Source organism: Leishmania donovani, chromosome 25 (genome assembly GCF_000227135.1).
Source record: "Leishmania donovani BPK282A1 complete genome, chromosome 25".
NCBI classification, from domain to species: Eukaryota; Euglenozoa; class Kinetoplastea; order Trypanosomatida; family Trypanosomatidae; genus Leishmania; species Leishmania donovani.
In genome coordinates, this window is record NC_018252.1 from 312,721 (window position 1) to 339,501 (window position 26,781).

The 26,781-nt window shown below is 61.2% G+C and overlaps 7 protein-coding genes across 7 annotated transcripts; all 7 read left to right on the top strand.

The window, feature by feature from the left end:
• Positions 1 to 1,776: 1,776 nt before the first annotated feature.
• Positions 1,777 to 5,205, top strand: LDBPK_250880 (hypothetical protein, conserved; the record flags this gene model as incomplete). Its single annotated transcript, XM_003861370.1, has 1 exon — positions 1,777 to 5,205. One exon carries the CDS (start codon positions 1,777 to 1,779, stop codon positions 5,203 to 5,205), a length of 3,429 nt encoding a protein of 1,142 aa, XP_003861418.1.
• Positions 5,206 to 6,005: 800 nt separating this feature from the next.
• Positions 6,006 to 9,332, top strand: LDBPK_250890 (hypothetical protein, conserved; the record flags this gene model as incomplete). Its single annotated transcript, XM_003861371.1, has 1 exon — positions 6,006 to 9,332. One exon carries the CDS (start codon positions 6,006 to 6,008, stop codon positions 9,330 to 9,332), a length of 3,327 nt encoding a protein of 1,108 aa, XP_003861419.1.
• A 4,627-nt stretch (positions 9,333 to 13,959) lies between these two features.
• LDBPK_250900 (protein kinase, putative) lies at positions 13,960 to 14,838 on the top strand (the record flags this gene model as incomplete). Its single annotated transcript, XM_003861372.1, has 1 exon — positions 13,960 to 14,838. One exon carries the CDS (start codon positions 13,960 to 13,962, stop codon positions 14,836 to 14,838), a length of 879 nt encoding a protein of 292 aa, XP_003861420.1.
• A 1,430-nt stretch (positions 14,839 to 16,268) lies between these two features.
• LDBPK_250910 (hypothetical protein, conserved) lies at positions 16,269 to 20,267 on the top strand (the record flags this gene model as incomplete). Its single annotated transcript, XM_003861373.1, has 1 exon — positions 16,269 to 20,267. The coding sequence occupies one exon, from the start codon at positions 16,269 to 16,271 to the stop codon at positions 20,265 to 20,267; it is 3,999 nt and encodes a 1,332-aa protein (XP_003861421.1).
• Positions 20,268 to 21,022: 755 nt separating this feature from the next.
• On the top strand, positions 21,023 to 21,793 carry LDBPK_250920 (hypothetical protein, conserved; the record flags this gene model as incomplete). Its single annotated transcript, XM_003861374.1, has 1 exon — positions 21,023 to 21,793. The coding sequence occupies one exon, from the start codon at positions 21,023 to 21,025 to the stop codon at positions 21,791 to 21,793; it is 771 nt and encodes a 256-aa protein (XP_003861422.1).
• Positions 21,794 to 22,534: 741 nt separating this feature from the next.
• Positions 22,535 to 23,557, top strand: LDBPK_250930 (hypothetical protein, unknown function; the record flags this gene model as incomplete). The annotated part of the gene is made up of 1 exon (XM_003861375.1): positions 22,535 to 23,557. One exon carries the CDS (start codon positions 22,535 to 22,537, stop codon positions 23,555 to 23,557), a length of 1,023 nt encoding a protein of 340 aa, XP_003861423.1.
• Positions 23,558 to 24,224: 667 nt separating this feature from the next.
• On the top strand, positions 24,225 to 24,758 carry LDBPK_250940 (cyclophilin a; the record flags this gene model as incomplete). The annotated part of the gene is made up of 1 exon (XM_003861376.1): positions 24,225 to 24,758. The coding sequence occupies one exon, from the start codon at positions 24,225 to 24,227 to the stop codon at positions 24,756 to 24,758; it is 534 nt and encodes a 177-aa protein (XP_003861424.1).
• Between the last annotated feature and the right edge of the window lie 2,023 nt (positions 24,759 to 26,781).

Here is a 26,781-nt window from a genome sequence, read left to right on the forward strand (position 1 = left end):
GCAACGTGAAAAGTGATCGATGCATGCACGACTACGCAGCTGCTGCTCCCCATCCCCCTCCCTCTTGAAAGTGATCCGCACGCAGACGTGTGCACCTGCATGCCCTTGAGCGGTCCTCTTCTCGCACGTTGGCATTCCTATCTTTTCCCCTTCTTCTTTTGTGTGCCACCGTGTGTGCTTGGACTGTGTGTTGTATGTCTGCATGTGTGTCTGCCAACCTGAGGTTGATGTCTCCTTGCCGGTTTTTCCTGATCTCTTTCTCCATCTCTCCCCTACCCATCCCCTGCGGGCCTCCGTTGCTCTTGTGTGTGCATGTGTGCGTGTGTCTCGCTGATCTCTTCACCCGCTCCCTAGTCGATGCTTTTCCTTTTTTTTTTGGTGCTTTCCGTCTCTCTTGTCGGCCTCCCTCTCGGCGGCGGTCTGCGCTCAGCCCCTCTGCTCGCCGCCTCCCCATTCCCTCTTCCCACTACCACCACCGTCCCTCTTCCGTGTCTGCTACGCGCACATCGTCACGTTTTACGTTGTCTCGCCTCTGCATAGGAGGGGCCTTTCTTCCGGTCTGTCTCTCTTTCCCTAGACCTGTGCGCTGCTGTTCACTAAGCGTGGGCGCATGTGTGAGTGTGTGCTTGCGCGACCAAGGATCTTGCATCCCGCACGCATGTATACGCGCTGGAAGGACGTGGACTCTGCATGAGCACGCACACGAGCACCAACGTCGGATCTCGTGCAACCTTCACGTTCTCACCTCACTGGCTGTCGCTGTCGTATTATTGTTATTTTTTCTTTTATGTACTTCCGTGTGGTCGAGAGCGTCAGAGGTGACTGCTCCAGATCGAGGTAGACGGAGAACACGCTCACAAGCCAAGCCAGCCAACCATGAAGCCATCACCGACAGAGGAAACAGCAGCGGCACGCACAAGGCATGAAGGACAGAAAAGAGAACAACAATCAACGCAAGGAGGTGCGTGAGTGAGCAAGAGGACCACGGCGAGGGAAGCCCACGTGGTGCCTCGCACGTTTGGCGGTGCCTGCATGTGTGTAATTGTTGCGCCCCACCCTGTCCCCCTCTCCATTCTTCCGTTACCCGCAGTCTGCCGCCATTGTACAACGGCTTCGTTGCTTGAGGCAACGGTGATGGCACAGATATGTACCCGGTTGATGAGTCGATGAAGTCTGCTTATCGCATGCACCAACCGTCGCACCTACGCCTGTCCTCTTCTTCCTCGTCACCGTATCCATTGTCTTGGGTCAGGCTCTACGGTTTCGTCTGGAGTGTGTACATTCTTTCCCTTTTTGTTGGGCTCTCTGCTCCGCTCGCTCCGCCCCTCCACGGAAGCCGCACCCATACGCCTACGCAGTCGCGTATACTTCTGTATGAGGAAGAGACGGGGTGGGGCACACAGCGAGAAATAAATAGAATAAAAAGGTGCGTGGAGCGGCAGGTGACTTTTATAGCATGCGCTCTGTGCGCCTCCCGGCGAAGTAACCGCGCGACCAGAAACCACAACGAAACAATCTGACGACGTTGTTCGTCCTGCACGCACGCGCTGATACGTTGACAGGCGCATCCTGACGTCTGCGCGTGAACGCATATGCGTATAGATAACGCGGAGGCGAAGAGACGAGAACAACAAGAACGAAAAAAAGTTCGAGAGACGGTGATACACGGCTCCCAGGCTTCGGTATCGCGTAGAAGGAAGGTAATAGTCGTCACCCCCCCCCCCCACACACACAGACAGACACACAGACACACGTGTGTGTCTGTCTTAGTCGTGCATGGGGTGCCACACGTCACGCACTTTCTGCACGGATGCCCACGATACTGCGGCTGCGACAGGTGCCGCCACGCAGTTGTCCACGTACGCCGGCGCACCGTTGGATGCAGTGGTCGCCTACGAGCGTGCGGCGCTGCGCCTGTCGCACGATCTCAGCCATCTCAGACGCAGTGCGGAAACGACTACAGAGATAGCGCTGGTACGCAGCATTGCTTCCGCGCCGACGGGTAGGAACGGTCCGGCAACTGCGTCACAGCCTCCACGGCGTCCTCTGCTTCGGGCTTGCATCGACGTGCAAAAAGCGTTGCGACGGCAGCATGAACAGAGGCGGCACCACCGTCACATGTACAAGGACAAAGAGGTGGTGACGGTGGAAACTGCTTACCAGGATGGAGTCCCGGTGCTGCTGCAGGAGCTTGCCTGGGAATGGTGCAGCAGTGCAGCGGGAGAGCGTCAGGGTAGAGCCAGTAATGCTGGCAGGCCACCTGCGCTGAGTGCAGAACAGATGGCAGCGTGGAAAACCCGCACCGCACAGCTCCTATACGCCTATGTGAGCTCACGGAGATACAAGAAGGCGCTGCGGCGCGCGAGGAAGGCGGCAGCGACTGGCGCGAGAGTCCGCCACCCTGCTGCAGCATCAGCAGTACGACGAGGTGACGAGGTCAGGAGCGACGGTGAGCACGGTGCGCCTGAGCCGCTTGTGTTTCGCACCTTGTTCAAGTCATATGCCGAACTGGGCCGCTCGCTGACCACATCGCACAGCGCTGCCGTTGGTGCTGCGGCGCGCTCTTCTTCTGCGGTCAATTCCAGAAACACTGTGACACCATCAATGTGGTGCGCGGTGCTCTGTCGGTTTGTGAGTGCGCTTCCCGAGCCTCTGATGCCATCCTTGTGCAGTCGTCGTCTCGAGCCCTTCGCTGGCGCGCTCCCAAGCAGGTCTGCTGCCGCCACGACACCTACGTCAACCTCTCACGCGGCATACGCGGCTGTGCGCCGAGTGGTTTCGGAGTCGTTCATATCAACCGACGTGGTTGCATACATCACGTTTTGCTATATCCTCGACCTCGTCCATGAGCACCGCGCCGAGTTGACCGGGGACGAGGTGGAGGCCGTGGCGAAGGCGATCGTGCGGGAGCCGAGCCTCGCCCAGACGACACGCGAGGTTGCCCACGCTTGCGACCCTGAAGCGCGCATGTTTTGGCCTCCGCGAACGTCAGTGGCTTCGTCATCAACGGCTGCTTCTGCTGCTGCCATGGCGCGTGAGAAAGTACCGGGAGAGGATGGCAGACGCAGCGTGAAGAGCATAAAGGACGGGAGTGGATGGAAGGGAGTCGCTGCTGCTGGGGGTGGAGAAACTGGTACGCACAGCCAACTCGCGGCAGCAAAACCAGCTGTATGCGCCGACGTGGAAGTTGCTAAGACGCCAACTCCATGGACGGCACCTGCCGCTGCAGGCGGTGGGATGCGGCGACCGCCCACGTCGTCTTCCAGCGCCACTGGCAGTGAGGAAGACGACAGCGAGAGTGATCGCCACTCTCCGGCCGCGGCGGCTCGCACCATCCCAGCTGCCGCCCAACCAACGGAGGACATGCACCGCGCTTCACCTGTCCCAAAGCAGGGCTCTTCGAAGGCTAAAGCCGCGGCAGGGTCTCACCTGCAACCAGATCGAAAGGAGCGCATTATGGCCTCCAGCGAGGTGCCTTTCTTGAAGGGTACTTCTTCCGTCGGCGAGAGCAGCAGCTCCGTTGTATCTGAGCACCGTCGCTACGTCGCTCAGCGTAGCGCCAAGCAACTGCTGTCTCCTTCAGGGGACGAGAACGTGCAGCGCCCTAGCGTGCTGGCGAGCCGCCCAGATCTCACTGCTTTATCAATGAGCAGGCTCAACTCCGCTCTGTACCCATCTGCGCTCGAAGACCCGGCGGCGTTGGAAGCGGAAGCTGAGGGTCTGCGATGTGCCTTGCAGCGGTTCAGCGAGTCTTCGCTGTCCGCGACAGCCAGCATCCGCAGCCACGACGACGGCGACGGCATCCATTCACGCTCCCCAAGCGGGGAGAGCGGCTCTCCACAAGGTGGTACCTCTACCGACAACGTCAGCGCGTCCTTGGCGCCGGTGCCGCCACGACCACCGCGGCTATCGTCCTCACATCGCGTCACGCTAACCCCCACCTCTTTCCAACGAGATGAGCGCCACCTATTGCCGAAATGCGGCGGTGCTGCAACTCCCACACCGGCGGTAGCCCTGCTGCCTCCCCCCTTGGCGCAGAGGTCCGCTGCACCGCTGCCGGCAACGGCCTTCCGTGCGCAGGCGGAACAGCCGCTTCTTACAGCTCTCATGGTCGCCAAGCAGCGCTTTCTGGCGGCGCTGAAGATGAGTCCTGCAAGAGGGACCGCCACCGCACTTTCGCCACCGCAAACCGCAGAGGTTGTTGACCGGACCGCCGCAGACGGCAAGGGCTGCTCAGGCAGCTTCGTTGATCGTCGCCTTGAAAATGTGATGGCTTGCGCGCGCGAAATGGGCTGGACGTCACCCGAGAGCCTCATCGAGTCTCTCAAGGCGGCGCAGTGGCACTCGCACGGCAAGACGCCAGCGATCACCGGGGCAGAAGCAGCGGCGCTGTCGACGTCACACGTGCCTGCGTTGAAGTCGGATGCACTCAGCTCTTCGTGTGATTGGCATGCTCTACCGCGCCTGCCGCAGCCGCGCGCAGAGGCACCGCATCAAGCGAAAAAGGGCGCGGCCGTCTCCGGCGCCAACTCCTCCATCACCGAGTGTTGCTCTGGGCACGGCCCAGTGAGCCAGCGGCCCCACACGCCCCACCAGGGAACTGACGCATGCCACGCCTTCCCCTCCTCTCGAACGGAGTCCGCCGATTCAGCGATGCGTGTCAAGGCGACGTGCGAGCTCCGCAGCGGTGGTGCTGCGCACCCGGGCCTCCCGGGCGAGTCGCTGCTCTCGCCACCAGCGGCTGAAAGCAGCCGTGTGGCTGGCACTGGGCATGCGTATCTTCCTGCTCCTCTGCAAGGTCATGAAGGTCTCGTGAGCTCCGGCCTCACTAACCCCCTCACAAAACCGACTATGCCCGCCAGTGCCACCGCCGGCGCTGCGGCTGCACAGCCTTTGATCGAGTTGGAGCAGGAGCTAACGAAGCTGCGACATCTGGTACGCACGCTCGAGTCGAAGCAGTTTGTTCACGCTCACCAGTCGTCTGCACAAGCGTCCGAGTTACAGGCGCAATGTGCGGAGCTGCAGCATCAACAGCTTGCGCAGGCGAAGCAGCTGCGTCTCGCTCGTGCACGTCTGATGTCCGTGGGGAATGAGCTGGAGGACTTGCGCTATGTGAAGACGCACCTGCAACTGCAGCTGACGGTGTCCCAACAAGAGACCGCACGGCTGCGAGACACGCTGCTGAGAGGTGAAACGCGCACGTGACGTGCAGTAGCCCGTTCTTACACCGGCGTGCATCACAGCGTGCATCGTGCGCTTGCGTGCGTACGTGCAGGCGCGTGACCCATCATGTGAGAGGCAAGTCGAAGCAGACGGACAACGCGCAAGCATGCAGACCCAGAAACGCACGTGCATACGTGTGGGTCATACTTGTCTGCCTCGCATCTCCTTCCACCTCCTCAACGCTGGCATGCGTTTGCGTGCATGTGTGGTCGCCCGTGCACAAGCAGTCCGGATGCGTGGGCTACAAGGTGATCCGCACGTGCGCGCTGTCTCCGTGCTTTCGTGTGCTGCCACTTTGCTTTCTCCTCTTTCTACAGCGCGTGTGTGTGCGCGCGCGCCTGAAGGTACTCACATAGACCCGCACGTTTCTCGACTCGCCCTTGCTCTCATCCGCAAAGCAGGGGTGCAGTGAACCTCCGGCCATCACGGCCGGCATGCGGCTTCTCGCTCACCTGAGGTTGGTCACCGTCTTGCGCTCCGCCGTCGCCCCCTCTATCAGCGCTGGGAACCAGAGGAGGGGGGGGGACGCGGAGAAGAGGATCGCGAGAGAGCAAGCAGACTCCGCAGACGCGTGCGCAACGGTGCCGCGCCTTTGCACAGCCGGCCTCCGCTCCTCTTCATCCCTCTCTCGCTGTGCTGTACACCGTTCGTTTTCTTGCCTTGTTTTTGGCTTCCTCAACGCATAGATGACGCTGCAGCCAGCGCACGCAGGCACACGCACATCCACGTCATTTCCCTTCTTGTCTGCCTTCTCCCCAACCCCTCCGCCCCACCACCCCACAATGTTCAGTGGGCCTTACCGCCCGCGAGTGGTGCCTGTGCCGGCCAGTGACGATCAGAAACTCATAGAGAAGACGACCGACTCGGCCGCCGACGACTTCGGCACCTACCCGGCACTGCAACACCAAACCAGCAACGCTTGCAATCGGATTGGGGGCATGGGCTCTTCGTCAGCGGATGACCCTCAGACATCACTGCCGCTGTGTGACATCCCGTGGAATCGCCTTTGCGACGCTAGCGCGCACAGCAGCCCACTCAGGCGTCATTACCATGCCGATGAGGTGCCGCCGTCTTCCTCGGTAGTCACAGCAGCGCCGTCCACAGCTGCCTCACATCGTTACCAACAGCTAGCAGCGCAGCACCTCTATGGCGCAGCGAGCAGCATCCCAGCGGCGGTGTTGGCGCCGAGTTCTATCACACCAGCCACTGGTGGCTCTGGCACTGCCGTCAGGACTGTGCCCTTCTCCAAACTGCGCTACACAGACTCACGTGGCCACCCTCTTCCCAGTGCACACGAGGGCGGGTCTCTGCTGCACGGAGTGAAGCGAGGCGGCGGTAGCGGCGGCCCAGCGCTAGACAACCCCGCCGTAGGCTCTAGCGCACAGCGTGGGGCCGCCACGGAAGGGCGCACTGAATCGAATGAGCTGAGCGCACCCAGTACATCGGCGGTGCCGACTGGAGAAGCATTGCGCTCGTCTTCAGTTCAGGGGCTTGGTGATGGGCATTCAACGAGTGCGATGAAGCGATCCGCGTCCGCGTGCGAAGCCTCTCAGCTCTCGCCAACGCAGTCGCGGTCGTCGACGGCGGCGCCATCGTCGAACGCAACCGTGACCGTCACAGCAGATGATTGGCCACGGAGTCGCGGCAGTGCGACGCGGCGTCAGCTACAGCGACAGCTCCAGCGGCAACGGTATCGATCGTTTCCCTCGCGCATTACAGCTCCAGCGACATCCACCGCGGGCAAGCATCCGCAGCCGCCGCGCACGGCGCACTGGGCGGTGAAGCTGATCGAGGACTTTGTGACACAGGTGGCGGTGCAGCAAGAGTCGGCGGCGACGGCACTGACGATTATGCCGTTCTACAGTGCGGCAAGTGCTTTGGGCAGGAGAGCGACCGCTGGTGGTCGCGACGCCACCACAACAACCACTGTCGCTGACCTCACTGCGACCTTCTTGTCCTCACGCTACGGGGCGCTGCAGTGGCGCCCCATACTGCACGAGTTTGCTGCCTGTCTGCACCGCTATCGAATACTCAGCCCCACATGCGCGGTGTTCCGCGAGTACTTCATCCATGTCGACGCAGAAAACCTCGCCGACTTCCACTTGTTCTGTCGTCTCTACGCCGCTGGCGATATTCAGCACTGCTCGACGGTAGAGACGCGGCGTGTGGCGCTCGCGACAGCCGCCGCTGCAACCGTGCACACCATCGTGTCGCGCCGCTACATCGACGAACGAGAGGTGGGCGATCGACTGCAGCGCATGCTGCAGTATGTAGTGCTGATTGACTGCGCACCCTGCATCGTCGTCGGGGCGGACGGTGGAGCCGCCAGCCGCGCTGCGTCAGGTGTTGTGTCGATGTCTCGTCAGCCCCGGGTGCGTGTACAGTATCGTTACGCCCGTGAGCCTCCCGCCCGCGCAAAGTGGGTGCCGCAGCGACGACATCTCACTGCTGACGAAATCCGCAGGGTCAAGAAGGCGGTGCTTGGTTGGATGGAAGAGGCGGCTCGCAAGGGCACTTGTGGGCGCGGCTGCGGTGCGGTGGGGCCGTACGAAGCGGTCGATACGGCAGACGACGCGTGGCCTGAGGCTGCAGAGGGGGTTGATCTGCAGCGTGTGTCGTTTGACCGCGAGGGCCGGGTGGATGCGTATGCGCTGTTGCAGGCGACCCTGGAGGCGGTGAAGCTTGTGTGCTGCAGCCGTCACCCTTCGCCTGCAAGACGCGACGAGGATGCGGGGCACGTTGACGATGGCGACGGTGTCGTCAAGCGGATCGAAAATGCGCCTGGGCGCTCCCAGCACCTTCAGCAGCAGTATCGGCCGGTGAAAAACACTGCCCGCAGTCCGCAACTGCTGCGGGAGCTGGTGCCGCCACCGTCGCAGGCGTACATGTATCCACTGGAGGAAGTGAACCTGTCTCCCCCGCGGCCTCAGCACCGCAGTTCTGTGCAGAGGCCCACACAGCCCGAAAGCGAAGACGATGACAGCGCTGAGGCTCGGTGCATGACACAGACGTGCCAAGAGCCCCCCTCCATGCCATCTCGCACGCCGGTCTCCACCGGCGTCTCGGCTTCCCGTGTGTTGGCGGACAGCCTTTTGTTGTCCCCGTCCTGCAACAACGTTGCTTCACAGCTCCGCGGCAGCAGCAGCAGTAGCCGTCATTCTAGTTCACTGCACCTCTGCCCATCTGCCGGACAACGAACATCTCCGCTCTCACCATGCCGGCGAGTGGCGGCAGCAACGGGGCGCCGTGGTAACTCGCCCGCAAGTCGGGTGCAGCGGCGGGGTCAGAACAAAGGGGAAAGGGAAGTGGAGGAGAGCCGGCCTCGCTCGTCGCGCGACGGGCCCCACCCCCATCACCCATACGCGACACAGTTGCACGGCAATCAGCTGTGGGTGGAGGCACAGCAGGAGGCTGCGGCAGCGTCGCAACGGCGAGACAGCTGCTGGCGCGACCACTACCCGCGCATCTACCCGCGTGTGCAGCTCACTCCATCGCCTCGAAAGCCCACCAATGGCGCATGCGCAGCGCACGCCGCCTTTGCATTATCATCTTCTCCAGTGGATGCCACCAGTGACTCCATCGATGCGGAGCTGCGCCGACGCCAGGCACGCGGTCGTGGCGGTGACTTGATCGAGCCGCGGCAGATGATGGCCAACTCGGTCGATCTCTTATCGCGTGCGCGCCTTGCTGATGGCCTCCAGCTGCCCAGGCCGTTTTCCCCAGTTGACCCACCAGCTTCCACGGTCACGCACCCTTCGCGCATTCATTCTGCCGCGGCGAGGTCGTCAAGCTCTGCAGCTCCCGCGGCACGAGCGATCCGTGCCGATGACTGCACAACAGCCAGCTCATCGCTCGCCGCTCTCTCGCCGCGCACCATGCCGTCTTCGACGGCTGCTAAGGTCGGTGTCGCCTCTGCCGGGCCTCACGCCAGCCACGAGGACGCGGCAGCCATGGCGAGCAACACAGTTTTGTTAACCGATGAAGAGCGAGCAATGCTGTATCAGCTGGAGATCGCCCTGGACCGACTCGACACGCAGCACCAACGCAATCACGTGACCATCGCTTCTACTGCGGTGGCTGGTGCGACTGCTGCGAGAAAGGCATATTGATAGAGGCATCTGTGTGCGTGTGTGTGTTGCTGCTTCGAAGGCGCTAAACTGAATCGGTAGTCAACTGAATGCACACTTACCTTCCACAATGCAGGGTGGTAGTGGTGCGGGTCTTGAGGACATGGCGACTGGACAGAGGGCCATGCGAAAGGGGCATACATTACCTTTGTGGGAGCGCGCGCAGTCCACCTGTTTCGCTCGCGGGATCATCTCTCCGGGTCCCACATCCGCCGTCTCGTTCTCTCAAGCGAGCGAGGGGCTCAGAAAGAGGAGACTCGACGCAAACAACAACAACACAAGCTGAATGCACGAAGCAAAGCCGTTGCACACAACATACCGCCAGCGGGAGAAGCCATCGCCCAGATGAGTCGTGAATGGGGGAGGGCAGATGGCAAGGTAAGCATGACTCCCACGCGTAGGCTGGGAATCATCAAGCCCTCGCCCTCTCTTCACATTCTTTTTGTGGCATGCACTGAACTCGCCTCTCAGCCTCCGTTTTCGCAGGCGTTGATGATGCTGATGATGGATGTGGATGGCCGCGCTCGTGCCGTGTCCGGCGCGTTTGTTTCTCAGCCTCACTGCTTCCCGTAAAACCACTCCCGCTGGCATCCACCGTATCGGCCACTTCTCTCTCTTGCTGCGCATCGTACCCTTCCCATCTCCCCTTTCCTCCCGGTCCAACCGCGCGCCATCTCACTCGCTGCAGCTATGCTTTCGCCATCTCGACGAAAGCATGTTGGGCCCTCCACGAGATCACAGCCGAGTGTCCCCTGCACCCATTAAACTGCACCTCGTCCGCCTCCCTCCTAGTCGAAGCCGCCGCTCTTTCTCTTCCTCTGTCGTGCCCGAAGCCGCGTTTTGTGTGTGTGTGTGTGTGTGCCCGTGCGTTGCTGCTCTGAGTCTCGCGGAAGAAGGGAACAGCGTAGGGAGAAAAGACCGATTGTGGCTTGTGAAACCAACGAGCTTGTGTGCGCAACCTGCAGGTGATGGTGCACGTATCCGATACACGCGGATGTATGTGTGAAGGTGCCTCTCTCTATGCTTTGCTTCTCGATACATTGGATGCTGCTCTCCTGATGCCAGTCCTCTCCCCTGCCCCCCCCCCCACTCTCTGCACCCTCGTTGAGGGAGATGGCATGCGATGATGGCCAGATTCAACGTTACCCTGTCTCTCGAGCTCTGTGTGTGTTTGCATGGCTGAGTCTGCTCTTGCAGTCCTGCACGGCACAGCACGTTCCGCAGCAGCATTAAAGCGCTTGCTTCTCTTTCTCTGTGTTGCTTCCGCTTCTCCCCTTTCCCGAGCACCACTGACCCTCACCCTACCCCGCCTGGATCGATCTTGCGCGCGCGCACACACACACATGTCTCTTCCTTCGCGTTCAACTCCCTCTGTGCGTGTATGTAATTCACTGCTAACCCCCCTCCACACACACACACCAAAAAAAAAAGCAACAGTTATGCGCAGGAAGAGTGCGGAAGGCATGTACGGGACTTCTGAGTGAGTGCCTCTTGCTTTCATCATTGCCGAGATGCAGTGCACGACAGCGTAGTCGGAGCCGTCATCAATGCCACTGAATGGAAGGATTCGAGTGAGAGGGAAAAAGGCTGAGAGCGGACGGCCGCGTTGAGGGAGAGGAAGGTAGGGAAGGAAGGTAGGACAAATGCATACAGCCGCATACACACGCGCGCCATAGTCGGCCCTTTCCCCTTGCACCGCACCCTTTCTCTCACACAGCCGCGGAGGTCGTGCGATGCCTGGAAGGATGAAGGAGCTCGTGGATGGAACCAGTAAGCTCATGTGTGCGCCCGCGTGTTTGTCTGTGTGTGTGTGTGTGCCTGCACCTCTCACCGCCTTTCCTCTTCCTTCCCCTCTCTCTCACAGCTCCTTCCCTCTTCAGTTTGGCCGACCATCTCTCTCTGGTCCGTCAGCACAGCCCTCTTGTACCCTAACCCTAGGACATCGTCGGACACCTGTGCTCCTCGTGCGATCACAGGTGCCGCATCGCTCGCCTTCCTCGTTTCTCTTCCTCCCTCTCGCTCCTCCCTCTCTGTCTCTGTTTCTCTGCCTTCACCATGTCACCGTCATCGCCCCGAGTCCATTACCTGTGCGTGGCGGTGATGGCGGTTGTGATGGCGGCGGAGGTGGTAGAAGGGATCAGTGACTGTGAAGAGAGGATGAGAGGGAGTAGGAGAGAAGAGGAAGGCAGAGCTGGCCCCGTGTGCGTGCCTGTCTGTGTGTGTGCCTGTACGTGCGTGTGCGTGTGTGGTGGTGCGTTTCACGTTGCAGTCATCTACGCCTGTGCACATGCAGACAAGCACCACACGGGAGATTGCGTCTGGTTGATGATGGCTCTGGCTGCTGCTCGTTTCGTATGTATGCGTGTGCGCACGTACTTGTGCATCTCCCGCGGTGAAAGTGTCCCGTGCTCTCTCGCAGCTCATTCGGCGTTTTTTTCGCGGCGCGATCCGTTTCACTTCTGATGTATGCATGCATATATCTGCTTTCGTTTTCCGTCTCTGTCTCGCTGTTCCCCTACCACTGCGCCTCGCCATCACGGCTCCGTGTGCTTGCATGTGTGTCCCTCGCCTCGGCACGCGCGTGCGGGCACACAGTGTACCTGCTCTTCATCGCCCCATGGCTCTTTTTCCGTTTCTCACCTGTGCCTTCAGGAGCGCGTAAGCACGCGCAAGCACACGCCGTCACGCAGAATCAGACCTCACGCGTGATTGCAAGCGGCGAGGCCTCTCGCTGCAGTCGCGGTGGGGCAACGGTGCAGCCCACCTTCTCCCCCTCTTATTTGCTTTTCAGTATGCTGGCCTTCTCGCTGTCGGTGAGGGTGTTGTGTGCGCGTGTGTGTGTGCGTGCTTGCGTGTGGTGCACCACCATGGACTGCGAGAGCTAGCACGGCCACTCAGGCATGCAGGCATGCGCGTGCACGTGCACACGCGCGGGTGCGCACACTTCGTAGCGCGCGATCCTCCGCCTCTCCAGTGCCGTTCACTTTGCGCTCTCTCTTGTGCGTTCATTTCTCTCCCTGCCCACGTCTGCATCGGCGCGATGTTGCGTGCAAGGGACAGGGAAGAGGTGGAAGTGGGGAAGGCTCACGTGACGCAAGAGAGAGGGGATGGGGAAGCGTTTTCAGAGGCGGGCGCGCACGCGTGCCGCGTGCCGCGTGTCGTGTGTGTGTGTGTGTATGTGTGCATGTTAAGCCACCTTAGCGAATAAGGGGGGTGGGAGGTGCTTGCTGTGTCCACTTGCCTGTCGCATCGCACTGCCCGGCGTATCCGTGTCGGCAAGCATGTGTGTCGGTTTGGGCAGTGTCTGTGTGTTTGCGGTGTTCTTGCGTGCTCGAGACGGAGGGGGTCGGAACGAGTGGTGGAGGGGCCACGGCTGCCCTGATGTGCCACGCCGCGTACGAGGAGGAGGAGGAAGGGTGAGCATGAGGCCCGGTGACGATGGTGCGGTGAAGAGGTGTTGCGACAGAGGCGAACGGAGCGCGTGCCAGAGAATCGGAAGAGAAGGGGCTGGCTGGTCGGAAGTACGCTCGTGTATGTGTGTGTGTGTAGCCGTCTCGTGTGGAGAGGGGGGAGGCGGGAAGCAGACGGCGGTGATGGGAAGGGTCCTGCGGTGTGTTGGTGATGGGGTGGAGAATGTGAAGGAAAGCCAAGATGCAGAGAAGGACTGCGACTGAGCATGTCATCTGAGAAAGTGAGGGGTGGTGCTGAAAAGAGAGGCACAGACAACGGATAAGTGGCGTGCGCGTGCGTGTCTGTCGATGTGTATGTGTGTGCGTGTGCGTATACGCCTATGTGTGGGTGCGCGAGGGTTCGCTGGTCTTGTGTGGATGCCGAGTGTGCGGCAGCCGCGTCCTGTGATATGGACCCCGCCCCTTCTTCCCGTTTTTATCGACGCCATTCTGCGCCTCCTCTCGATGCACTGTTGCGAGTCGATAAGGCGAAAGGGGGTGGAGGGAGGGGCAACGAGCGGCGCTCACCAGGTGCGTCTCAAGATGCGCATGTGTGTCTCGTGGAGGAAGGGAGATGGAGGAAGACGAAAGGTGAATCGGTATGCATTGCCAGCAGCGAGGCCTTAGTCTTCGCCGGCCCACCCACCCTCCTCCCTGCTAGTTTTTTGATCTACTTGTAGTGCTGAACCGCAGAAGGATATGGAAAAATAAACAGCGAAATCACGACTGCTCGCCACTGATCAGTCCTCGAGCGCAGTCGTGTGGGGCGGAGCGGGCTACCGGGCCCCTTCCCTCCCCTCTGTCGCCATGCACAAGCGTACCCATATGCGCCTTTTACGCATGCAGCGTGCTCGCGGCGAAGCAGTGCGGAGCTGTGCACACGAACGCGCACGCGTACGCTCTCTCTAGCGTCTTTTCCGTTTCTGATTCCCGCTCCTCCCTCTCCCGGTGTCCTCAGCCGACTTCCAGCCGAAGTGGCTGTCGCACTTCGAAGTAAAGGGGCCTGCACACAAGAGAAACGCTAGAGCGGCGCTAGTCCTCTAGGGTGCTCGTGCGTGTGCGTGTGTTTTCGCATGCGACTTTCCTCTGCGTTTGCACTGTATCTCCACCCCCTTCTCCCCCACGTACACATACACACAACGGTAAAGCGCACTGCGAGAATGTCATCGAGCAACGCGCAGGCAGAGCTAGGGCCCGGCGGGAGCACGCACTCCATCGAGCTGGGCCGCCTTATCTTCCAAGGTGCGGAGTCGAAGGTGTACTACTGCAGCTTCTACGGCGCACCGGCTTTATGCAAGCATCGTTTTGTGAAGCGGTACCGTGACCCAAGCCTCGATGAGCGTCTTCGTACGCAGCGTACGCGTCGCGAGGCACGCGCTCTGGAACGTTGCGTGAAGAAGGGCATCCGTGCACCGCGTCTGTTAGGTGCTGACTACATCAACACCTTTCTTGTCATGTCCTATGAGGCTGGCCCAACCGTGAAGGAGGCGCTCGACGTCGAGCACGCCGCCTACATGCAGCAAGTCTCGAAGGGTAAGAGTACGTCTGCGCAGCAGCAACAACCGCAGCCCACACCGTCGCCCTCGGCGTTGGGCAACGCTGCCCTGTCGCCGGTGACCGCGGCCCTTCTGCAGAGCATTGGTGTCGTGGTGGCGCGGTTGCACAACGCGAACATCGTCCACGGCGACCTCACGACCTCCAACTTCATTTGTACATGCGACGGGCTAGCGGCGGCGGTACCCGGTGCGGATGGTGCAGATGCCCTCGCGTCGACTTCGCGGGTGCTGCCAACAGCGGAGGACATTGTTGTTCTCGATTTTGGGCTCATCTCCGAGAAGTATAGCACAGAGGAGCGCGCGGTGGACCTCTACGTGCTGGAGCGCGCTATCGCTTCGACCCACCCGTACCTCTCCGCCTTTGCCAGTGACATTATTCTTGAAGGTTATCGCAGCGCCGCTGACCCGAAGAAGGGAGAAGAGGCGCTGCAGCGACTGGAGGCGGTGCGCGCGCGTGGGCGAAAGCGCACCATGGTCGGCTAGTACTCCTGTAAAAGAGCAAATAGCTATAAATAAAGCAATGAGGTAGAAGCCGTGTCCCTCCCTCCACATCCGGTGAATCCCTCATGACCGTCGTCGCACGGCCCTGCTTGAGCCCTTGATGCGTTTTGCGTGTGCGTCTCTCTCCCCCTTGCTTCCTCTGTGCGATTCGTTGAGGGCGTGTACGAGTGCCGATGCGCTGCCCCGCGTGATGGGCGCGTATAATTCACTGCAAGGCTATCCGTGATATGTTCGCGAGTCCGTGCCTGTGCGTCAGTCGTAGCGCGCTCGCCCGTGCACCTCATCTGTGGCACGTGCGCCACCCCCCCCCCACCACCACCACCACTCTCGCCCTCTGTTGCATCTTTGCTTCGCTCCTCTGCACCTCCGCTGGTGAAACGGCAAACGAAGGAGGGCCGTAAAGCAGCGCAGAAAAAAAATTTTATTGTTGCTCCCTGCCGCACAAAAGTGCCCCGCGTGTCGAGTCGGGGGAGCAACACAGGCGCACACGCCACCGGGGGGGGGCACGCGCGTGACATGCAAAGGGGCCCCCCGCCTCCTGCCCCGTACTCCTCCTACTTCCCTCACAACGGTCACTGCTGCCTCGGCTGCTGCCATGCCGAGTAGACGCGCTTCGTCAGGTCGGCTCCCTTTCTTTTTTTGTTTGCTCTCATCTTGCTGTTGGTGTGGGTGGGCCGCTCGCACGCGCCTAGAGGAACGTTTGGGGGGCGGCGTGTGGAGGTTCATCTTTTTCCTCACCTGCGGCACCCAAAGATTGTACATTCATACAAGGGCAATAGAAGCACTTCCCCCTCCCCCTCCTCCTACGCCTCCCCACATAGAGTCGCATACACGTGGGCGCTGCTTACATAGAGGAAGATAAGAAACCCGCCACCACGAGGAAGCAGCGGCACCGCCCTCTCCCTCCCCCCCTCCCCTGTAATCGTTGTGCTCTGCTCCAATTTTCGCTTTTCGTTGTTGCCAAATATTTGAGCTGAATGAAATCACAGCCGCACCGCATCTCGCCGCAGAGGATGTCTGCTTCGCTGAGTCGTGCAGCCGACCCGGCAGCACGAGCCACGTTGTCCCCCCCTCTTCCGCCACGTCAGAGCATCGTGCACGGGCCGCTCCCCACCACGACGGTGATCACCATTGTAGAGGGGGAGGTAGCCGCGGACAAAATCAGCGGCCACCGCCGCCCCGGCAGTGGTAGCAGTGCCACTGTATCTGCATCCATGCGAGACAGGGGCAGCGGCCCTGCTCCGCGGCAAAGCCCTCGGCGACTCCAGCCACCGCCGCAGCACGCACGACGTGCTGCATCCGTCGTGAATGACGAAGGTGAAACGGACACCCGCGAGTTGCGGCAAACCCGCTCCCTCTTCCTCTGCGGCCGTGGCCTCCTCTCTCTGCGGCACATCCAGCACCTGCCCGACATGTTGTCGTTGCGCTTCCTCAGCGTCCACATGAACAGCATCAAGGAGCTCGAGAGTGGGTGCCTGCGCACGCTGCGACACTTGGTGGAACTTGACTTGAGCGCGAATGAACTGCGAGAGATACCACCGGGGTGCTGGGACGGGCTTGGACATCTCGAGCGCCTGAACCTGTCCAGCAACCGGCTGACCCGCCTCGGTCCGGCCGCCTTCAGCTCTCTCGCCTCGCTGCAGTGGCTTTCCCTCGGCTTTAACAGCATCATGGAGTTAGCAGGGCTGCGCTCAGTGCCGGCGTCCGCGCCGCTGGCCTACGTGGATCTGTGCGCCAACCGTATCGCGACGCTGGACGAGGTCATAGACGCCCTCACGCCTCACAGAACGCATCTGCAGGAGCTGCGGCTGGAGTCGCCATCATCGCGGTCTTCCATGACGACAGCGGCGGCAGGCAGCGGCGCCTTTTCTCCGCCCACCACGATGAACGTGTCTCTCAACGACAGTCAGGACGGTGCAGCCGCCTACTGGCCCATCGAGGAGAACCCATGCTGCCTCGCCACGGGCCCTGACACGCAGGACGCGGGCAGCGGTAGCGTAGACGTCAGTGGCGGGGCTGCTGGTGGGCAGGACAACGGCCGAGTTCACGGCGCCGTCGGCAGTTCACCTTCTGTTGCCAACTACGTGGAGCGGCTCCTGTCATACTTCCCGCGCCTGCTCGTCGTGAACGGCTTCTCCTACGGCGTGGACCCGTTGCACGCCCTTCGCCAGCAGCGACGCTCTCAGGAGCCGGAAGTTCAGGAGTCGGGGACAAGCGCAGCTGATGCCAAGGTTGCTGCGGCAGATGTGTCACCCTTCGCTTCGCTCTGCAACACGGACAAGAGCGCGTGGGGCCGTTCTCTGCTCTGCGCGGGCGGTGCGGAGAGCCCACCGGAAGGGGTGGAGAGACTTGCCGACGGCACACCCGTCAGCGAGGCCTTTGCACGACTGCTGAGGAGACCACTGCCACACCTGCGAGGGTCGTCCTCTTCGCGATCGCCATCGTCGGCTTCGTCGGAGGGACCAAAGAAGCGGCGCCGCAGTCGAAACCGCCATCGCACCGACAGCAGGCATCAAACGCGCAGCTTATCGCGGCCCCGTAGCCGCTCTTCTTCATCTTCTCCTCTTCGAGAGTCGTCTCGGCATGGCCATTGTGCAGCGGCTGCACCCGCGGCAGCGGCCCGAGCGGAGCAGGACGCGGGCTGGATGCTGCCTTCATTCAAGTCAGCAGCGCCTGCCGCGGCAAGCCCACTGCCACCGCAGCAGGACCCGCAAGCAGCATCTCGAGAAACTCGAGAGGTGGGCGAAGAAAGCGTCGTCGCGGCTGGTGCTGCAAGCAAGAAGGAGGCGCCATTCCGACATGGCCGACGGGCCGCTGCCGCGAAGCCGCGCCGCGCTTCTCTGCGCCGTCGCTCGTCGTCAAACGCCTCGTCTCTCGCTACATCGCCACTCTCCGGCGCTACTTCCTCTCCGTTCGCAGTGTCACCTTCGGCACCGCAAGAGCGTTATCGCGAGCGCGAGCCCAAGACAGTAGTGTCGTCATCGAGCAGAGCGACCCCGCATGCACGCAAGCTGCGCTGCGAGGTAGCGACACTGACGTCGGCCACAGAAGCGTTTTGCACACCCTCTGCAACACCATCAACGGGGCCGCGGATGCCCTCTGCCGACAAGAGCTCCGACCTGGCTCCTTCTCTGATGTCCCCTTCCCCCGCTGATGTCACCGATACCAGCGACATCTCGCCGCCTGCCGCGGCAGCGCGTGGGCAATGTGAGCATCGCGGCAGCGACGGCGAGAATCACCAGAAGAACGACAGACTTGTCGCTACCACAGGCAGTGGAACTGGCGTGCGTGTCGCTTCCAAGGACCGGGCGACTCTCGACCCGCCGCCGCCTCTTACAGGCGTCGGCTCAGCCGCGGCGCTGCGGTGGAAGCCGAAGCAGGTGTCCCGTGGGACCTGCACAGAGCAGGGCGCAGAGACGCTATCGACGGTGTCGCGTGATGCGGAGCTAGCGGCAAAGGTGGATCAGTTGCAGGAGCAGCTTGCGCTCCGTACCACCACCATCAGCGATCTGCGTCGACACCTCGACCTCACCCGGACGCAGTACGTCGAGGGGCAGCGTGAGGCACAGCAGCGGCAGCAGCAGCTCCGCAGTCAGGTATCCGCGCTGAAGGACGAGCTGGCGCGGCGGGCCGAGGAGGCGACAATATTGCAGCGCAAGCAGCAGGCGCAACTGAATCGAGCCGTCGACTCTGTCAAAGCGGAGTGGGTGCGACGGCTCGAGGCGGCAGAGCAGCACAGCGCTGAGGCGTATGCGGAGGCGACGGCAGCGTGGGAGGTGCGTCTAGCACGTGCCGAGGAACAGCAGCTGCATATGCAGCAGACGGTCGCTGTGAAGTCTGCGCAGCTTGCGACGCTCGAGCGGCAAACGCACGCTATGGAGGCGGAGATGCAGGCTATTCGAGGCTGCTTTGTTACGCAGCAGCGCCACTGGGCTGCGCGGACTGGGCTGCTGCTCGCCGAGGCGGACAAGCGGCGCACGCTGGAAGCCGCGGCGGTAGCCTCACTTGCGCAACTGTGTCGCTCCTTCTCCGACGCAGCCGTACGCCTTCATACAGAGTCGCTGCGCGAGGCTGAAAGAGGCCGAGCGCTCGCGGAGGAGGCGCTGCGAGAGCAGCAAGCCACGTGGAGGGCGCAGGTGGCCGCTTACGAGGACGCTATGCGCCATGCTGCGTCCGAAGTGCGCCATGCTGTCGCGGGGCGGCACGGAGCAGCTTACTTGTCACCGCTTTCACCGACATGTGCATTGCCTGCCCTGCCCGAGGCGCCGCCGCTGTCTTTGGTCACCATCCCATCCCCGACGCTTGCAGGCGTGCCAGCCCCGCAGCACGAGCCGCTCGCGCTTAGCGACCAAAGCAGCAACAAGCAGGTCGTCAACGCACAAGCCGATATGAAAGAGAGGGTCGACATGAAAGAGCGGACGCCGCTGGAGGTGGAGAGGACAGCTGCAGATGGCAGTGCCCTGGTGTCGACATCTACCACCGAGTCTCTACGTGTGGCCCAGGGCGAGGACAGTGGCTGCGACGCAGGTGCGGAATGCGGGGCTGCTTCCAGTGAGCTGAAGCAGGTGGTTGGCGTGAATGACAAGGGCACTCTGATCGCTTACTGGCGGTGCGCGTGCGCGCGTGTCGAAGCGCAACTGCATCGCGTGGATGCTGCCCTGCACGTCGCCACTCTCACGCAGCAGTCCATGGCGGCGGAGAACACACGTCTGCTCAGTCACGTCGAGGCACTAGAAGCAGAGAAGAAGGAGGCGCTGGCAGCCCGCCACTCCACGTCTGAGGCTGCCGTCCAGGAGCGGGACAACTTGCTGCGCACGCTGCACACATTACGAGCTGACATGGAGCGGAAGGACGCCGCCTTGGACGCGCTGGAGGAGGAGGCACGCGCGAAACTGAACGAGAAGCGCCACCGCATCGCCGAGCTCGAGGACGCTGTCGAGGCGCTCACAACGCAACAGGCGCGCGCAACAGAGGTAAACGTGTCCACGCGCGGACAGCTGGAGGCAGCGCAGGCGACGGTGACACGCCTGCAGCAGGAACTGGCCGACACGAAGGAGCGGTGCAAAGCGGTGGCTCAGCAGCAGGTGGAGCAGGTACCAGACCTAGAGCGGAAGCAGCGTGAGCTTTCCGAGCTGCTTGCCACCCGCAACGCCGAGGCCCACCAGCATCAGCTGGAGAAGAAGGCACTGGTGCACGCGCTTACTATCGCGCGAGAGCAGCTGGTGCGGCTGTACGAGTCACACCAGCTCCTCTGCAGTGCGCACGCGAGCGCCAGGGAGCAGATCACGCAGCTACAGGCGAAGCTCGATACAGCGCAGCGGCAGGTGCATGAAGTCCAAGAGGCGACCCGCGCAAAGCAGAAGGCCACCTTCGAAGTGCTTTCACACTTGATGACAAACAACACGCTCTAGCCGCACGAGATGGGTGGGAAGGGAGGAGGATGAGGGTGTGCGTGTGTGCGTGTGTGCGTGCTAAATGAAGGCACAGCTTATCCGTCTTTCCACATCCTTTCTGTGCTTTGCACGCGTTTGCTGGGGCTGGAGCCAGCTCATGCGCGCTGCGCGGAGACACCCACGCAAGACGCGAGACCGCACTGGAAATAAGCACATGAGTCGATCAAAATGAGGACAGGTGAGGTGAGAAGGCGAATTCGCCGTCGATGAGGCATGGCCTACCCTTTGGCGGCGCTCATGTGTGTCCTCACAGTGGGGGAGGGGTGGTCGGCGATCAATGACTCGCTCAAGCATGTCGCCAGCCACACACACACACGCACACAAATACATGAATGCATATACAGCGCTGACTTGATATTCGGGACGCATCTTCCCTCCTGCCCCTCTCCCGCGCTGTTTTACCGCTCGCCTCCGCTTTGGCCTGACGTTTTCGCCCTTTTCTTATGTGGTCCGTGCCTCCTCTTCGTGTCATCTACCGCTGCACGCGTCCAGCAGCCTCCGTCAAGTGTGCGGGGCCTTTCGAGACGCGCACGCACATCGTCTCGCCCCCACCCCCTTCTCCCCACACAGAGCACCAAAGGCTTCGGCCCCGCGTTGATACGGTAGTCGAAGCAGCAAGCGAAGAAACGGACGCGAAAAGCACCCGAGCCGTTTGTACGCGTGCGCCTCCTCTCGCGCTTCGCCTCTGCCGCCCCCGCTGCGGCGCATCCGACATGAAGCGTCTCAGCAGCCACCACGCCATTGTCTGCGGCGCCGCGAGCGCCATCGCCGCAGTCGCCGCCGCTAGCGCGCGATCTGGCGACGTGGTGGGCGGCGACAGCTCCTGCACGGCGACCTCGCCCCTCCTCACGGCAAAGCGAGGACGATTCTACCGCCCGCTGGTGAACCAGGGTATCAACCTGTGGCGCTCCCGCATGGGTCGTCTCCACAAGGGGTGGACGACGTGGGAGTACAACCGCGACGTCATACCCGACCCACGGCCGTTCCCGGAGCCGGCGGTGAACAACTACTTCGGTCGCTCGCGCATCTGGAACCCGATTGCCGGCAAGATCGGCCTTGTCAACCGCAAGGCAGAGGAGTGGGGGTGGCCACATCAACGGCCACCGCCGACGGGCCTGCGGCGGTCGCCAGAGTACTTCCCCTTCTTCTTCAGCCGGTACTTCCCTGACGTCGAAGTGCGGCTGGTGCTGGACAGCGTCCTGAACAACGAGACGACGCGACCTATCTTTCACATCCCACAGGACATGTCGAAGCAGGAGCTCGTGAACTACCTCAAGAACATCTACAACATCGACAATGTCGTCCGCATCAGTGTGCGCAACATGCGCGGGCGGCGCTTCAAGAACGAGGTGGGCGAGATCAAGAGCCTGCCGGACTACAAGGTGGCGGTGGTCGAGCTCGACTCGCCGGTGTCCATTGTATTCAAGCAGATCAAGGGTACCGAGGATACCCCTGACAACAAGCCGGTAGCGCAAATCACGTAAGGCGCCAGTGCGTTTCTGAAAGTGGGCGTGTCCATCTCGGTCTCTGCTGCTGCAGAGGCGTGGCAGCGGGCGAATGCAGCTACTGTTGTACGGGAAGAAGCACTCGGAATCGGTGGTGGTCGGGCTTTGTGTTTTCGTGGCGTCTGTGTGTGTGTGTGTGAGGGAGGGAGGTGCGGATGTCATTGTTCCGGATCACAAACTTGTACGTTACACTAACCAGAAACAGAGCAAAGCAGCGCACGCAGCAGCACTGTAGTGCGTTCACATGGCAGGACAAAAGACATCGAAAGCACGCGTCTTCCTGCATCTGCGTGTGTGCGCGCACGTGTCATTCCCCCCTCCCCCACCCCAGCGACAGGCAGAGAGACACAGAGAGAGAGGGGGCAAGGGTTTGCGAGTGTGTGCGACTGTATGGTGCAAGAACGGTGCTGTTGGGAGTGGTGGCGGGAATGGCCACCGCCACTACCATTTCTTCGTCACCACAACTCTACTCCTTTCTCTTGCCATGCTCCTCTCTCCCTCCCTCTGTCCTCGTCCTGCTCTTTGCGTGTGCGGTTGTGGTGCTAGCCCATGCCGACCGGGCAGCCACATTAAAGGGTTGACGCGATCTTGGCCCATGTGTCACCTCCAGCGCCTCCACCTCTCCCATCTCCTCCCTTCTGCATCACTATTCTAGGACACACGCCCAGCAGACCCCTTCTTTGAACGTGTGTGTGTGTGCGCGTGTGTGTTTTGATCACCATGACCGGCTCCAAGGCGCTCTGTCGGGCGTGCCTCACGGCTTACTCGGCCCTCATGGTGATTCTCACTGTAGTCTACCTGTGGTCTAAATGGGGGGTGCACCGCAGCTTCGTCGAGGTGCTAGAGGAGACGAAGAGGCACAGCGACAGCAGTGCTGACGTCAACGGCGTCGCCCTCGCCGAGTCGGGCGGGGCCGAGTACGTACTTGTCGCGCTTTTCCACGTTGCGCACCTCATTTGCCTTACGCTGTTTCTGTTCGGCTACAAGTCCGGCGTGAAAATGGCGCTCGGCTGCGCGTTGCTTCTGGCGAGCGCCGTCATGTACATACTCGTCTACGGGTGTGTGACTCTACAAGGACGGCTGGAGCAGCAGCGCTCCTTCGCCTCCCCAAAGGCCGCTGCAGCGCACCCGCGCAAGCAGAAGGAGTCCCAAGCGTATCAGGTGGAGGTGAGCTACACCCATGACGCCATCGCTGTCGCTGGTGCAGCAGCGTCCCCACGTAACGGGGGGCGGCGTGAGCTGAGTTGTGCTGCTGCCGAGAAGGTCAGTGGCGAGCCAGGCACTTGCGGCATTGCCTCGGCGCATGCTGATGAGCCTCTCTCGTATGTAGAACTCGGGTGGATATTACTGGAGGCCTTGGTTGACGTGCTGGCCATCATCGCCGTCGGCCCTGAGAGTCCCACAGGCGACGACGGCGTCCGTCTCCACCCCGACGGCACGCCCATCTCCTCCGAGGCGCCGTTCACCGGAGTGCGTCGACTCAGCCTATTGATGTTGAACTTCGTTGGGTTTGCTTTGTCAATGTGGGGTGTCATGCTATTCGATGTCAGCCCTACCTCGGCACCGGCGCCGGCGCTGTCAACGCCAGCCGCCGCCAGTGGTAGTGTTAGGGGCCGTTGTGGCCGTAGCAACGGTGCTCAGGCCGCCAGACAAAGGGCGAGCGCTTCGGTAACCTTGGCAAACCCGGCAGCAGGCGCGGGGCAACCGTCTGCAGCTCCTGCAGAGGCGAAGAAGTATCAGTAGGAACGTCGTCTTCTTTTCGGTGTCACCGTGTTTCTCCTGTCGCTGCCGCCATTCCTGTTGCTGCGGGCAGATGGGCGTGTCTGCGCCGGGTTGTGGACTTGATTACTGCATGCTGTACGCAATGTACCCGTATATATATATATATATAGAGCACGTGCAAGATGTACGTTAGCGCACATTGTATGAAGGTGTGGGTAGGCATGAATGCCGCATCCTCACTCGAGTCGCCGCGACGCGCCTTGCCGCCGTGCGTGTAACTGAATATCGGCACCGAAGTTTTGTGAACTCCACGAGGCTGTGTGGCACCGTCAGAGACCCCGTCGGCCGGCATTCCCTGCGAGCCCACATTCGACACCTTTACACGCGCATGCAGACACGAAGACATATTCGCATGTCAAGGCTGCACCTTCCATGCACTCGCGCTCGCCCTCTCTCTCCCCTCGTGTGTCTCGCTCGCCTCCGGCCCCTCACCCTCCCCTCCCTCGACCACCCACCGTTTCGTGACCACCTTTTTCTCTGCTTTTTCGCCTTGCCGCGATACGCACGCATCCGCGCGCGCGCACACACACATACGCACAGGATTCCTTGGCGCCTTCTCAGTCTCCCACCTCCCCTCGTCTTCACTCGTTCAAACACAAACACTAACCCTCGTCTCCCTTCAAGCATAATGTCTTACACGCCGCACTACCCCGTCGTTGAATCCAACCCCAAGGTTTGGATGGACATCGAGATCGGTTGCAAGCCCGCCGGCCGCGTGACGATGGAGCTCTTCAAGGACGCCGTCCCCCAGACGGCCGAGAACTTCCGCGCGTTGTGCACGGGCGAGAAGGGCTTCGGCTACGCCAACTGCCCGTTTCATCGTGTGATCCCGGATTTCATGTGCCAGGGTGGCGACTTCACCAACGGCAACGGCACTGGCGGCAAGTCCATCTACGGCTCCAAGTTTGCCGATGAGTCCTTTGCCGGCAAGGCCGGCAAGCACTTCGGCCCAGGCACGTTGTCGATGGCCAATGCCGGCCCCAACACGAACGGCTCTCAGTTCTTCCTGTGCACAGCGCCCACGAGCTGGCTGGACGGCAAGCATGTCGTGTTCGGCCAGGTGCTGGAGGGCTATGACGTCGTCAAGGCTATGGAGGCCGTCGGCAGCCGCAGCGGCACCACCTCGAAGCCCGTGCGCGTGGCTGCCTGCGGACAGCTTTAACGGAGGACTGTGACGTAGGCCGAGGAGAGGCGAAACTGAGAGGGGAGAAGGGGCGGGGGTGAAGGACGGCATGTCCTCGTTCATGAAGGCGGAGAAGACTAGGGAGTGGGGAAGCAGACGATGAGCTCTCATCTGTCCGGGTGTACGAGGAGAGTGGTCGGAGGGGATCAGTGCGTGCCGCTGGGTGTGTCCGTGCATCCCGAACGTTCTGGTAACACACACACACACACGCCGATCCCCACTAACCTCCCGCCTGCCCAACCTTTCCTCCTCCGTTTCCACACCCACCCCTGGCACCACGGCCAGATCACCCTTCTCCTTGCCTCCCTCTTCCCTTGATCAAGATCGTATGTGTCACAATTTTGTCTGTCTCGGTTTCTGTATGTGCGCGCGGAGGAGGGGGTCGATTTCGTCGTGCCTCCCCTCCCCCTTCCACCTTCCCTTTCACGCTCTGCCCTCTTCCCTCTATAGTCTCTACAGCCTCTTTTCCTTGTATTTGAGTATCTCTTGATGATTTCTTCTCTGTCCCTTTCGCTGGTGATGTCCTGTCTTGCTTGATTTCTCTTCCCTCTCCCCCACCTCTCCCCCCCCCCACTGACCGCGCGTGTCTGTGTCTATGTCTCTGCGGGCCCGTCTGTCTCGCGCTCGGTCAACAGCGAGCAGCACTCCTCACGTGCCGCAGGCGAGAAGGGCGGGAGGCGAGGGCAGGAAAGGGAGCCATTCTTTTATCTTTATCTTTGGTGGTGGTAGTCGTCGTCCTCGTCGCCGTATGTTGTGTGAAGAGGGAGAGAGAAAAGGGGGAACCCCCGGCGTGGCGGTTGCGTGCCCGCACGCCTCTCCGTGTCTGTCTGCATGAGTGGGCTCGGCCACCTTCTCTTACCACGCATGCGCTTTCAGCACATAAACGGCCACGCACACTCACGCACCGATCTACTGGGGACGCCTACGCCTCTCTCCGCCAGCATCACTCTGTGTCTCTGCACACGCTTTGGTGTGGAGGAGGCGGCCCGGGTGCGAAACGGGTGTGCCTGGGCGCGTGAAGAAAGAAAAGCAAGGAGGGGGAGGGGGAAAGGATGGGACGCGTCTTGAATAGCTCTCCACTGCTGCTACTCTGTGGCTAGTGCCCTCTCCCCCATTGCCCCCTCTCACTGTTCAGCCTTCAGAATTCCCTAGCACACACACCAACACCAACACCACCACACAGCCTCTTTAAGATGACGAAAAGAACGAAAAATTTATGTTTCACAAAAGAAAATGAGAACAAGAGAAAGGCACATGTCACCACCACACTCCCGTTTTTTTTTTTTTTTTCGGATTCACGCCGCACATATACGGACATGTTTGCGCATGAGCTGCTGTCTGTGTCTGCCTGTGCGTGTGTGTGTGTGTGTGTGTGCAGGTATGTTCCGGTGATCGCGGCAGATGCGCCGCATCTCTCGCTCTCCTCCTCCGTATAGAGAAACATAAAAAGAAGAAAAGAGAGAGCGCCGAAAAAGAGGGAATGATTAGCGGGGCGACTCTTGCTGTTTTTCATCGGGCCTGTGCGTACACCGCCTTCGCGGCAGCACTCCCGTCCTCCTCCCCTACAGCACACTCGCACGGTCCGAATGATTCGCGTAGGCGGTGCCTCCCCCCTCCCTCTCTTCTCCCTCGCAACGCTGCTGCTGCTGGTGGTGGTGCTCATGCCACGCTGCTCTGTGCTGATGATTTCGAGCTAGCTGATGCCGTTCTTTGTCTGCCTCACCCCTCTCCGCATCTTCCTCGCCCACTCCGTATCCACTCGGCTGAGCACCTGCCCCCCTCCCCACCCTCTTCTCTTTCACAACCTATATCGATGCTGCCACCTTCATGTGCGGCGCAGATAGACTGCAACGGCCTGTGGCACCACCGTTACTACTGCACATCTTCTTTGCCATCCCACCCATATTCGCGTGCCCTTCGGTGCTGATTTCCGTTGCTCGCGCACGAGTAGCGCATCATCGTCCATAACTCACCATAGACGCACACATTCTGCCAGACACGC